This window comes from Cydia splendana, chromosome Z (genome assembly GCF_910591565.1).
Source record: "Cydia splendana chromosome Z, ilCydSple1.2, whole genome shotgun sequence".
Lineage (NCBI taxonomy): Eukaryota > Metazoa > Arthropoda > Insecta > Lepidoptera > Tortricidae > Cydia > Cydia splendana.
The window spans coordinates 1,060,169-1,072,212 of NC_085987.1; the positions used below are offsets into that span (position 1 = coordinate 1,060,169).

Below are 12,044 nucleotides of genomic sequence, written 5' to 3' on the forward strand. Positions count from 1 at the left end.
ATTGGTCCACTAGTGTGATGCAACACTCACCATTGGTGCCGGCGCCGCACTAACACACGAAGCCGCCGCCGCCCAATGGCACGCAGGTACCGTTGTTGCACGGGTGAGGGGTGCACGCTGATTGGTCCACTAGTGTGATGCAACACTCACCATTGAAGCCGGCGCCGCACTGACACACGAAGCCGCCGCCGTCCAATGGCACGCAGGTACCGTTGTTGCACGGGTGAGGGGTGCACGCTGATTGGTCCACTAGTGTGATGCAACACTCACCATTGAAGCCGGCGCCGCACTGACACACGAAGCCGCCGCCGTCCAATGGCACGCAGGTACCGTTGTTGCACGGGTGAGGGGTACACGCTGATTGGTCCACTAGTGTGATGCAACACTCACCATTGGTGCCGGCGCCGCACTGACACACGAAGCCGCCGCCGTCCAATGGCACGCAGGTACCGTTGTTGCACGGGTGAGGGGTACACGCTGATTGGTCCACTAGTGTGATGCAACACTCACCATTGAAGCCGGCGCCGCACTGACACACGAAGCCGCCGCCGTCCAATGGCACGCAGGTACCGTTGTTGCACGGGTGAGGGGTGCACGCTGATTGGTCCACTAGTGTGATGCAACACTCACCATTGAAGCCGGCGCCGCACTGACACACGAAGCCGCCGCCGTCCAATGGCATGCAGGTACCGTTGTTGCACGGGTGAGGGGTACACGCTGATTGGTCCACTGGTGTGATACAACGCCACGTGCCATTTTGCTCGACGCATTCCTATGAAAGAATAATACAATGAGATTATGAAAGAACAACCTTAAGAAAACGAGGGGAGGCCTTTGCCCAGCAGTGGGACACCAAAGTAGGCTAATTAAAAAAAAAAACAACGGAATGCACTCCGGGAGTGCCGGCAGAAGTGAAAACTCAATGACTAGTGCAAAATGTCTGCAGCACTATGTATAATTGACCCATCCTCCTTTCTATTGAAAAACTTTAGTTCCGAAATTGCTGGCTAGTGAGCTTAAATTTGTAGCGTTAATTGTTTAAAATTCGAATTGAAATTGTAAAGTTACCTTGCAGACCTCGCATCTAAATATATTTGGTAATGATATTTTGAGTTTTATTCACCAGTACTAGAGTTCACTTTTATTAGCGATTTCATCAAGATGTAGCTTTATTTAATTATATTGGAGTGATATAAAGTTAGAATGTAACTGTGAGATCCTCGTATTTCAGCCCGTACAAGATTAGAACATTGAGCTTTATTGCTTAATATAAAAGTCCAGTTTTAAATAATTGACCTGATTATGATACGTTATGACTAAAGTTCTTTGGTGAATAACATTGTCCGTGACACATGACGACAGCGTTACGTTACGCGTTACGCTGAATCGAGTTTATAATTTTTTCCCCACCTCAAAAAGTGCTCAGCGCCGCTAAAGAAGTTTTCACTTCAAAAAATGGTCATTGGTATAGGTCAACAATAACATTCCTTTGAAAAGACAAGGGTTATTGGCATACGCTGTAACACTAATAAATGATAAACGATGCCTTGGAGACATTTGGCATTTAAGGGTCGGAGGATGATACTTCAAAATAGTACTATCAAGTATCAACCTTGGCACAGAGAGAAACAGACAAACATGCATGAGTATTGGGAGTTGATGAAATATGAATTGTACTAAGCTATTGAGTGAAAGCAAAGGAATAAATACTGGGCAATGATATTATAACAATAGATAGAGGTTATACGCGCTCCAAAATTGAAGCACTTAACTTGTGACTGGGTGTGTAATGCTTAATATAATTATAAAAAAACTATCATACATTTGTTATAACGCCATTTGATATATTATTGTATGTTATAATGTAATTTTTATTACACGTTTCCTTTATTATATTGTGATTTCATCTAAACTGTCATTGATATAATGCCTAATGTAATATAATTTTCAAATAGTATATAGACATGTTTTATAATGACATTTATTATATTATATTTTTGTATAACGTAATACTTCATACAATTTTATCAAGTATAAATACATATATTGTATAATTTTTTTTGTCATATTTCATTTACTGATAACATAAAGTTTTACATACTTTTTATAACTAGTACGCAGGCTTGCAAAAGCAGTTGCTTTTGCTAGCTATTTTATTCTAGGAAGGTCTCAGTTCTAACCTAACCTAACCAATTTTTCACGGTTTTCGTTCTGCGGGGGCCGCAGTTCAAACCTAACCTAAACCCCTTTTTTGCTAGAGTATTTTATTCTACGGAGGGTCAAAGTTCTAACCTAACCTAAACCTCCTTTTGTTAGGTAATTATTCGTTTGTGCGGAGTCGCAGTTCCAACCTAACCTAACCCATTTATGTCATGCAACTATTATGCCACGCAAATAATTATGTGATGTCACTTGTTATAACAAATAATATGCTTTAGAGTATGTAATAATTATGGCAATGTATATTAGACGAAGTGTAAATATACCTTATGACCATTATACCAATAATAACATTATATATACCGTTAATTGGGTATTACGGTAGTATGCCATTTATTACGTTATTCAAAATAACGATATAGCAAACTATAATATATGAAAAGTAATTATAACAAATGTAATGCACCCCTTGTGACTATTGTACAAAATGCTCTTTAGTCACGCCTAGACAAGCGTGAGACGTGTAAGATATAATGCACACGTAAGACAAGACAAGACAGATTAATTCGTAGGTAATCAAATAAATATCGAAGTAATTTTTATGCTCGTTATGTATGAGTATAACTTATCTATCTTCGAGCAACACGGAAGGGAGGCGGCATTCGCACTATTTCCCCTCTGCCGAGGTACAAGATTAGCGCGTCAATCTAATCTAGCGCGGGTAATAAAACTAGTTGCACTTGGATTTTTCACTAGACCGAATCCAGACGCGCGCGTGAACACTGCTGCACAAAAATGCCTGTTTGCTCGGTTTTTTGTTATAAAAAGAGGTCGGGGACATCAAATTTACAAAAAGAAAGTGTTACATTTCACATGTAATATTTTTTTTTACATATCATACGTTTAATTACATTCAAACACAATTATTATATTTTAGCCTCATGTAATTGTTGGATTTATCGATTTTGCTCGCTCAGTACAAATTGCGGATCGGTCGAGCGACAAATCCGACTTCTCATCTCTCAGAATACAATAACATACTTCAACGAAAATGTGTTAGTGTGCGTGTTGTGACACTTGTCACTCGTCCGTACACAAAAAGAGATCGAGGTTTGCAAGATTTGTCTTTGACGTGTGTCATTTTCTATGTATTTGTGTCGTCATTACAGATTGGATTTTGTATGTAAGTGTGTGAGAAGTGCGACTGTGTGCACCTTTCCCCCCGCGAAAAATGGCAGAAAGATTTGTACGGTGAGATATCGCTTGGGCCCCTCCCTTCCGATGTGTCGGAAGCCGGTGTTGCTCGAAGTTATCTATAGTTATAATATCAGCAGCATGACAGTGGCATGGATGAAACAACACCTGTCAAACAAAACGATATCCAATTTAAATTTCCGGCAGATGGTAACTGGCAAGATGCCCGAGAAGTACCCTCACAAGATGGGGGCACTAAAAGCGTCATATAAAATGGCTCGAGTTATACGAGTTGATATATTTATTGGAGCCGCTGGGTTAAACAAAAAGCCTAAATTATGTATCAAAAATAATATATTTACAACATTACAGTTATAGCTGTACATATACTAGCCTAGCAATACGTCATACCTTTATAAAGACTCCCTGTCGTAGGAACAAAACAGACTTACTTCAGTATTGTCAACATTTTACCGTAAATAAATTATTAGCTTGCACGTAACAATGATCTCTTCAGAAATTATTTTTAGCAAATGCTTTAACTACGAGTATGCTGCTGTAATTGCTATAATACATATTTACGATATCTGCTTATACGTTGTCGCTTAAAACTCTCTCCAACTCTCGCCTTTACATGGCGAGCCTGCCAATCTCCCTCTCCAAGGTCGTGCTCAGACATGTGCACAGAGGGGAGCACGTATCGAACGCGTCACTGACTTGGTGATGCACGCATGAGCGAGAAGTACCCAGTAGCACAGCGTCATTTATCGCCAAATTGGGTAACTACCTGTTGGTGCGGACAGCCCGCCGCCCTGCAGTCAGGCAGCTCGCACGCCGCGCCCTCGTACCCCGCGCGGCACGTGCACGCGCCGTCCTCGCAGACGCCGCCGTTCAGGCACGGGGGCGAGCACGTGTCGGGCACGTCGCAGCGCACGCCTGACCAGCCCTGGAGGCACGAGCAGCGGAAGCCCATCGGCTGGACATAAAAACAAAGTGTCATGTTTACAAAACATAAGGGCTACTAATTAATATTATCAGGAGTCAAGCGCTCAAAAGCATGACACACAATTCGTAATACACAAAACAAACTTAATGTAACGTTAAACATTAAAGCCGTTATTAAAACAATCAGTGCCATAGAACCAACGAAGTTTCTGTTGTGACAGGCCATGTGGGTTGCCGGCCACCCCAAAATATTCGAGTCCAGCAGGTCGCTATGGATATTTGGGTGAAAATTATTTTCGTTGTCTTGTTCCTGACCACTCCGTCACGCTTGTTTTGGTGTCATCTATCAAATAAAAATAAAAGTAGAGTTGTATTATTTACATATATTTATGGCTGTAGACTATTTCTTTTTTTTTCCTTGAATAAAATAAAAAACTAAGGGATTAGACGATGCGAAACCTCGCATGCGAGTTTCATTACACTGCGGTTTTTGATCGGTCGGTTGAATTGGACGTAGCCAACAGTCCACAATGTAACTAAATTCGCATGCGAGTTTGCGCGCCGTCTAAATCAGCCATAAATTTCATCCCATACAGCTCCGTCACATTTTTGGGGACAAGACAACGACAAGAATTTTGATCCATTCAGTAAGTTTACCGACAGGCCAAGTAGGCCACCGGCGGCTCACGTGGCGCTAGAGTGTTAAATAAACGATCAAGCTAACTGAGACATCTATGGTTCTCACCGTGTCCTGGCACGCGTCAGCGTGAGCGCAGGGTTGGGCCGAACACCGCTCCGGGGCCGCCTTCAGGTCCGAGAGGGCCTTCGCAGCGGCCAGCTCGCAATAGGCCCCTGCGTCGGCACGGCACACACAAACAAAGTTAACATGAAACATTACAAACGAGTACCAAGGTAGAGACGTAACACACAGTTAAGCGAGTACACACAAAGGAGACGAGAGACTCGCCGCGCGATACAGCGTGGTTTTTAAAGATAAGAGACATTGTAGCTACACTAGTACCTACAATGCCTCGTAAGGTTTGCCTCGGGTCGGGCACTCTATGAGTACTAAGACCTAGCTGCCTCGCAAGGCAGTTCTTCCATGTGAGGCAGCATAATGATGATATTCGGTCGTTATCCTTTTTATACCTACTTTTAGTTGGTATCGACAAAATATAGTGAACAACTGATACCCGTGTCCACTGTACCGTTTTCTTCCACTATTTTACGCGTCCGAGTATTCATTTGTATATCCATGCCATAGTTACACAAAATTGTTACTGTAGTTGAATTTCAGCCATTGAATCCGAGGGCCCATGAAATCAATAAAATAATTTGTATTTTTTACACACCTTTATATCCAGGGGCGCAGGTGCAGTTGAAATGGTCGGTGCCGAGGCTGCAGGTGGCGCCGTTTTGGCACACCCCTGACTCACAGGCCAGCTCTAGGGTAGTGCAGTTCGGTGACAACCCTGGGGCGCCTGGACAAAGTACTTTATATATTTATTTTTTAACACACTTAAAATATAGGTAGTCTTCTCACTTTGTCAAAAAAGCCTCGCCAGAGTATATTATCTTCACTTGCAAGTCGATTTTAGCCTTATCATGTTAATGAAATAACTAGGTCCCTTTCGGGTTCCACCTGATCAAGTGTTTCACTGAAGGTATAGCCTCGTGAGTCCCGGCGTACTTGTACAAGTACAAATTCAATTTGCGTTTTGAACTCTTTAAATTGAAAGAAAGTTTCATATTCAAAAGCACATCATTTGGCCTGGTTGTAACGAGGATAGGAAAAACTTTAACTTACCGTAGAATCCTAAATCGCAAACGCACATCACTTGCTTCTGTATCATTACACCGGTAACCATCGTCGGCACACCTGTGAAGCAACAACGTACTATAACTAAAAGTATCAAAACCGTAGTCGGTGTTCACATTGGATGCGGTGACACATCACAGTGATAGAACCGGACCAAGCTAACTCTGCGTGCCATTTGCAATGCCAAAGTGTGGCAATGTCATCATTAATGTCAAATTTCTATGAGAATATGACGTTTTTAATGACACTTATCTTATTGTTTTCGGGGGCCCTTGCGGATACACTTCGACCCATAGGGATCTTTTGTGCAATTACCCCTTAGACTATAGACTATAATGACACTCACTCACTTTGTTCTGTTGAAGTCAGTGCAAAGTTAATTTAGGTGAGATAGTATATGTAATTGCGCTACGCTCTTACGCTATGATAACATTATGGTTCGTGAACGTGAGCAGTATATTATGGGGCAGTTCCGTGTTCCTAAGAACATGGGGAGTACTTGTGGGTCGGTTTTATTTCTGGAACGCGTGGGAGAACTATAGATATTCAACTATAGGATAGGAATATAAAGTACAAAGCCGTCTTACCAACCTTCGTAATTATGTAACACATGAATATTGTAATACATAAAGTAATTACCAACATTCAGTCGTGTTTAATAAGTATAGTCACCACCAGGACACTTACAAATATTTAACAAGACTGTTCCAAGACAATATTTTAGAGCACTTTTTCTATGGCCCATGGTTATGGGTGTCATATCACATGAGAGTCCGGGTACCCGGATACCCGGGTGTACGCACCGGTCTCTTTGCAGTGCGAGCGCGGCGGACACGTCACATCACAGCTGGCCGGTAACGGGGTGGCGCAGAGCGGCGGCGCCCAGCCGCGACGGCACTTGCAGTGGAAGTCCACAGGGCCGTCTTCGATGCATTCGCCGCCGGCGCCGCAGGGATTGGACGTGCAGGGCGACGGGGACATCTGGGGGGTTCAAATTTGATATTATTTTTGCATGTTTTTTCCATCAGGGACAATGGTGGTCCGGACCTTTGGGAGGCGTGCGTGGAGCCTAAGCCAACACGTAGAGGCCCTTTTGACACTTTAATTAAATGTAAGGGGTACACCGAGCGGATGCTGCCCTTGCTCGTGTCATGGGACGCACGCACAGACAGCACCCGCCAGGGTGTAAGGACTATTGAGAGTTGATAGAATCTAAAATGAACTGGGTTATTGAGTGAAAGCGATGGACTAATTATGAGCTATGGGATAAAAACCGGACGCCTGCCTATTAAAACGTTATGCAATTTTATTTCTAGCAGACGGTGAATCCTCCCTCACAAGATGGGCCCGCAACATCTAGGATGGCTTATTATTAAACCACAAGCAACTGAACTGATGTGATATCCAAAATTAGAATGTCAACGTAGTACCGTACTATGTGCCTAATTTGCTCCCCACTGGATAATTGTGTTCTCGGTCCACACTAACCCACCGTACGTGTCGTAACACAGCCCGTTGTGGCCGCACATGTCTGGATCACTACACCCGTGTAACGTACCCTGTGGCAGCGCTCGCCCGTGTACCCCGGCTGGCAGACGCACACGAACCCGCCGTACGTGTCGTAACACAGCCCGTTGTGGCCGCACATGTCTGGATCACTACACCCGTGTAACGTACCCTGTGGCAGCGTTCGCCCGTGTACCCCGGCTGGCAGACGCACACGAACCCGCCGTACGTGTTGTAACACAGCCCGTTGTGGCCGCACATGTCTGGATCACTACACCCGTGTAACGTACCCTGTGGCAGCGCTCGCCCGTGTACCCCGGCTGGCAGACGCACACGAACCCGCCGTACATGTCGTAGCACAGCCCGTTGTGGCCGCACATGCCTGGATCACTACACCTGTAACGTACCCTGTGGCAGCGCTCGCCCGTGTACCCCGGCTGGCAGACGCACACGAACCCGCCGTACGTGTCGTAACACAGCCCGTTGTGGCCGCACATGCCTGGATCACTACACCCGTGTAACGTACCCTGTGGCAGCGCTCGCCCGTGTACCCCGGCTGGCAGACGCACACGAACCCGCCCCGTACGTGTCGTAACACAGCCCGTTGTGGCCGCACATGTCTGGATCACTACTCCCATGTAACGTACCCTGTGGCAGCGCTCGCCCGTGTACCCCGGCTGGCAGACGCACACGAACCCGCCGTACGTGTCGTAACACAGCCCGTTGTGGCCGCACATGTCTGGATCACTACTCCCATGTAACGTACCCTGTGGCAGCGCTCGCCCGTGTACCCCGGCTGGCAGACGTACACGAACCCGCCGTACGTGTCGTAACACAGCCCGTTGTGGCCGCACATGTCTGGATCACTACTCCCATGTAACGTACCCTGTGGCAGCGCTCGCCCGTGTACCCCGGCTGGCAGACGCACACGAACCCGCCGTACGTGTCGTAACACAGGCCGTTGTGGCCGCATATGTCCCGCTCCTCAAGACACTCGTTGACGTTGGACTCGCACCGGGGCCCCGTGTAACCTGCAACAGAAATGATGTTTGAAATAGAACAAAGTTTATATCACACATATTTGATCCGTCTTCCTGCGTAAATTTCGCGCGGCGCGCCACATCTTTTGTTTTCTTCTAGATTCCTGGCTGGCAGCGAAGTAATATGTATACAGGGTGGAAAGGCACGACGATCCTTTCCGGAAATGGGAGATAGTTTAGCCTAAGCTCTATATTTTCTCCATAGAAACTATGTTAATATGGGCAACCGTTTCTAAATTATGACCTTTTAAACATCCACGCAAAAAACTACTTTGTTCTAACCCTAACAGGTGACAGGGTCAATGAACTTACTTGTAAACAATCAGTATTCGACAGGAAATTATGCTAATTTGTTGCCATCTAACCATTTTTAGGTCTGCTTACAGCACGGTAAGAATCATTGCAGGATTTTCGCTTTCTTAGTGGTTCCACTTGTTCAATACTTGAATGAAATAGTTATGTTATTCCTTAATATTAATAATACTAACCACAACATTGTTTACAACGACAGTTCAAATGGTGACATTGACAACCACTCAAAAGTACGCAATCGTCTTATAAATATCTCTGGTTTCCTTGACTGATAAAAAGGTTTTAGTTTCTTAACACGTTTCACAAAATTATTTTCGAATAATTGGAAACTATTTAAAATAATAAAAAATTACATGTAGGTTGTGTTAGTTGCACCAAATGAACTTGCAAAAATGAAATACTAAGAATAAATCAAGAATAAATACTTCTTCAATACCAAACTAACAAACCTTCTTGCGTGGTAGGAAATAGACAAGACGTCTGATGTTTGAAATTAAATTTTCATTGAACTATACTTATTGAATGTCATATTCTTCAAATAAAAATGTTAGATGCTCGTGGCTATTTAAATTTGTGGGGCTGTGTAAAAGATATGGTGTACCAAACCAAACGGAATGTGAAACTGCGGACGAAATGAGACAAAGGCTAATTGGTGCTTTCTGCGGAGGATAAATGACGAAGAGCATACACTATATCGCATGTGCATCGACATACTCGGGTACGGGCTGCGGCGGCGTTGTAATACACGGAGGTACATTTGAACACCGTATGTGAAAAGAAGATAGTATTAAATATTGGAAAAAAGTAATTATCTAAGAAAGTAATAAAATTGTTTGTAATATTTTTGCATGCATTTGATTTATTTGACATTTATGCGTCATTCATACATCATTGCGATACTGTCAACGATCGAAAAAAAGTGTAAAGTCCCGAGCTTTCCCGACGGAGATCCTTAATCTAGCCGTCATGTGCACATGCTATAGGGTTATCACCACAGTTAAAAGTAGTATTTTTGCAATTTTTATTTTTTACTCAATTAACGATTCTTACCATTACCAATAGTCTCTGTATCACTTAAACGACCTAATACTTCCGGGAAGGATCGTCGTGCCTTTCCACCCTGTATAATATATAGCAATATGTATTATATGTAAGTATATAAGTATACGTACCGGTACCGGAGCAGTCGCAGGTAAAGTTGTTGACCGCGTCGACGCACCGGCCTCCGTTGAGGCAGGCCACGCTGGCGCCCGAGGAGGCGCACTCGTCCACATCGGTTTCACAGTTTCGGCCGGTGTATCCTGTAATATGCGTTACATATTAGAAGTATAAAGAAACACATAAAACTAACAAACAACCAACATTGTACAGTCGCCATCAGATATATCGGAGCGGCCAAGGTGTTCACAATACCTGAACACGCACTCTAACGCCCTGACAATAGAGGCGTGTTCCGATATTTGTGAGCACCTTGGCCGCTCCGATATATCTGATGGCGACTGTACAGTTACACGCATGTTTTTCTAACGTCATATTAAAAGCTGAACCAAGTTTATCATTAAAAAAATATAGTCACAAGCTGCGCCAAAATGCATAAAAGAAAACATGAAAAGCTAGTTTTTCGTTATATTAGGCAATAAAAATAAATTTAACATTACATTATTAAGCTCAAATATCTTTACAAAAAGTTACAAAACACTTTTACATTAATATGGTTTTAATGAACGTGGTTAACCTAGTAAGCACCAAACCAATTATTGCGCTTTAAAAATTTGGAACTTTCTTTTGTTTTCAAAACAAATGCAACTCTGTTTCAGACGAATACGATTTAAATTTCATCGAACTAAATATGTACTATAGGTAGGACCCCAAGGTCCTACCCAAAGGTAGGCCCAAGCCTAAGGAGGATAAGAGTTCAAAACTAGAATTTAATATGTACTTCTACAAGAACGCGCCTACGAGGGAACTTACGAGGATAATGATCAACCACAATACAATATTTATGATATGAAGCAAGTTTCAAATTACCAGGGGGGCAGGAGCAGACGTAGGTGTCGGCGGTGGGCGGCACGCTGCAGCTGCCGTTGTTGCGGCACGGCCCGGCCACGCACAGCGGGTCCTCGGACACCTCCAGCTCGCAATGCACTCCTGGTCAGAGAAGAAGGCATATTAGCACACAATCATCTACGTCTCAGATGGAGAGTCTGAGGTGGCAATCTAACCCTTACAATTGACACAGCCACTAACTAGGCAAGGGCCGGAGGCGCAAGGGTCCTCCGCGTGTCCTACAGGGGGCACATCGGGCTACACTCACCGTGGTACCGCGGGTCGCAGACGCACTGGTAGTCGCCGCGCGCGTCCTCGACACACCTGCCCGCGTGCTGGCAGGGGCCCGAGGCGCAGGGGTCCCCCGTGTCCACCTCGCAGTTCTTGCCGGTGTACCGCGCTGAGCAGATGCACTCGTAGCTGTGGAGAACAAAGAGAATAGAGCAAAGTGAGGGAGTGTCATTATAAACGTCGTATTTTTATAGAAATTTGACATTAATCATGATGTGACATTGCTCACTTTGTCGTTGCAAATGCCATGCAGAGTCAGTTTAATCCGACTTTATGCAAAATTTGAATTTTCTCAAGTCATTCAACATATTTTTGTCTGTCTGTGTTAAGTGTACCTACATATTGTCAGGTAGGATAACGACGCAAACAGCACTCGTAAAATAATGAGCAATATCAAAAATAACTATCAACAGTATATAAAACAACAATGGAAACGAATAGCTCGTTGAAATAGAAGTGCAAATCGCTTGTAGGCAGTAATGTGTAAGTCGCGTCGAACATTTGGAGCGTTTTCACATTGTCCGATCCATGTCCGATCCTATATCTGATGCCGTATACGACTACAAAGAAATAAAAACTAAAAACTCTTTTTTACACTTACTGACCGAGCGTTACCGAAGGTCTCCGCTTCAGGAAAAATTCTTTCGTTTGTCCGGATGTTCTCCTCTGCAGGTCGCATTTCTCAACAGATTTTCGTGAAATTTTGTGAGCAGGTTCAGTACTTAGTTAGA

At 44.0% G+C, this 12,044-nt stretch overlaps 2 protein-coding genes across 2 annotated transcripts in view; one reads left to right on the top strand and one right to left on the bottom strand.

The window, feature by feature from the left end:
- Nucleotides 1–12,044, top strand: part of LOC134804376 (protein OPI10 homolog) — a 75,420-nt gene that overhangs the window by 61,623 nt on the left and 1,753 nt on the right. The window lies entirely within an intron of this gene.
- Nucleotides 1–12,044, bottom strand: part of LOC134805184 (protein crumbs) — a 140,918-nt gene that overhangs the window by 46,682 nt on the left and 82,192 nt on the right. Inside the window, exons 6-17 of the mRNA XM_063778493.1 lie at nucleotides 11,291–11,442; nucleotides 11,005–11,124; nucleotides 10,149–10,277; nucleotides 8,459–8,655; nucleotides 7,940–8,391; nucleotides 7,677–7,887; nucleotides 6,922–7,099; nucleotides 6,107–6,178; nucleotides 5,652–5,780; nucleotides 5,045–5,151; nucleotides 4,142–4,330; nucleotides 151–772 (exon numbers count right to left, since the gene is read on the bottom strand). Coding sequence (XP_063634563.1) covers nucleotides 151–772; nucleotides 4,142–4,330; nucleotides 5,045–5,151; nucleotides 5,652–5,780; nucleotides 6,107–6,178; nucleotides 6,922–7,099; nucleotides 7,677–7,887; nucleotides 7,940–8,391; nucleotides 8,459–8,655; nucleotides 10,149–10,277; nucleotides 11,005–11,124; nucleotides 11,291–11,442 — 2,558 coding nt within the window. The remainder of the gene's footprint in view (nucleotides 1–150; nucleotides 773–4,141; nucleotides 4,331–5,044; nucleotides 5,152–5,651; nucleotides 5,781–6,106; nucleotides 6,179–6,921; nucleotides 7,100–7,676; nucleotides 7,888–7,939; nucleotides 8,392–8,458; nucleotides 8,656–10,148; nucleotides 10,278–11,004; nucleotides 11,125–11,290; nucleotides 11,443–12,044) is intronic.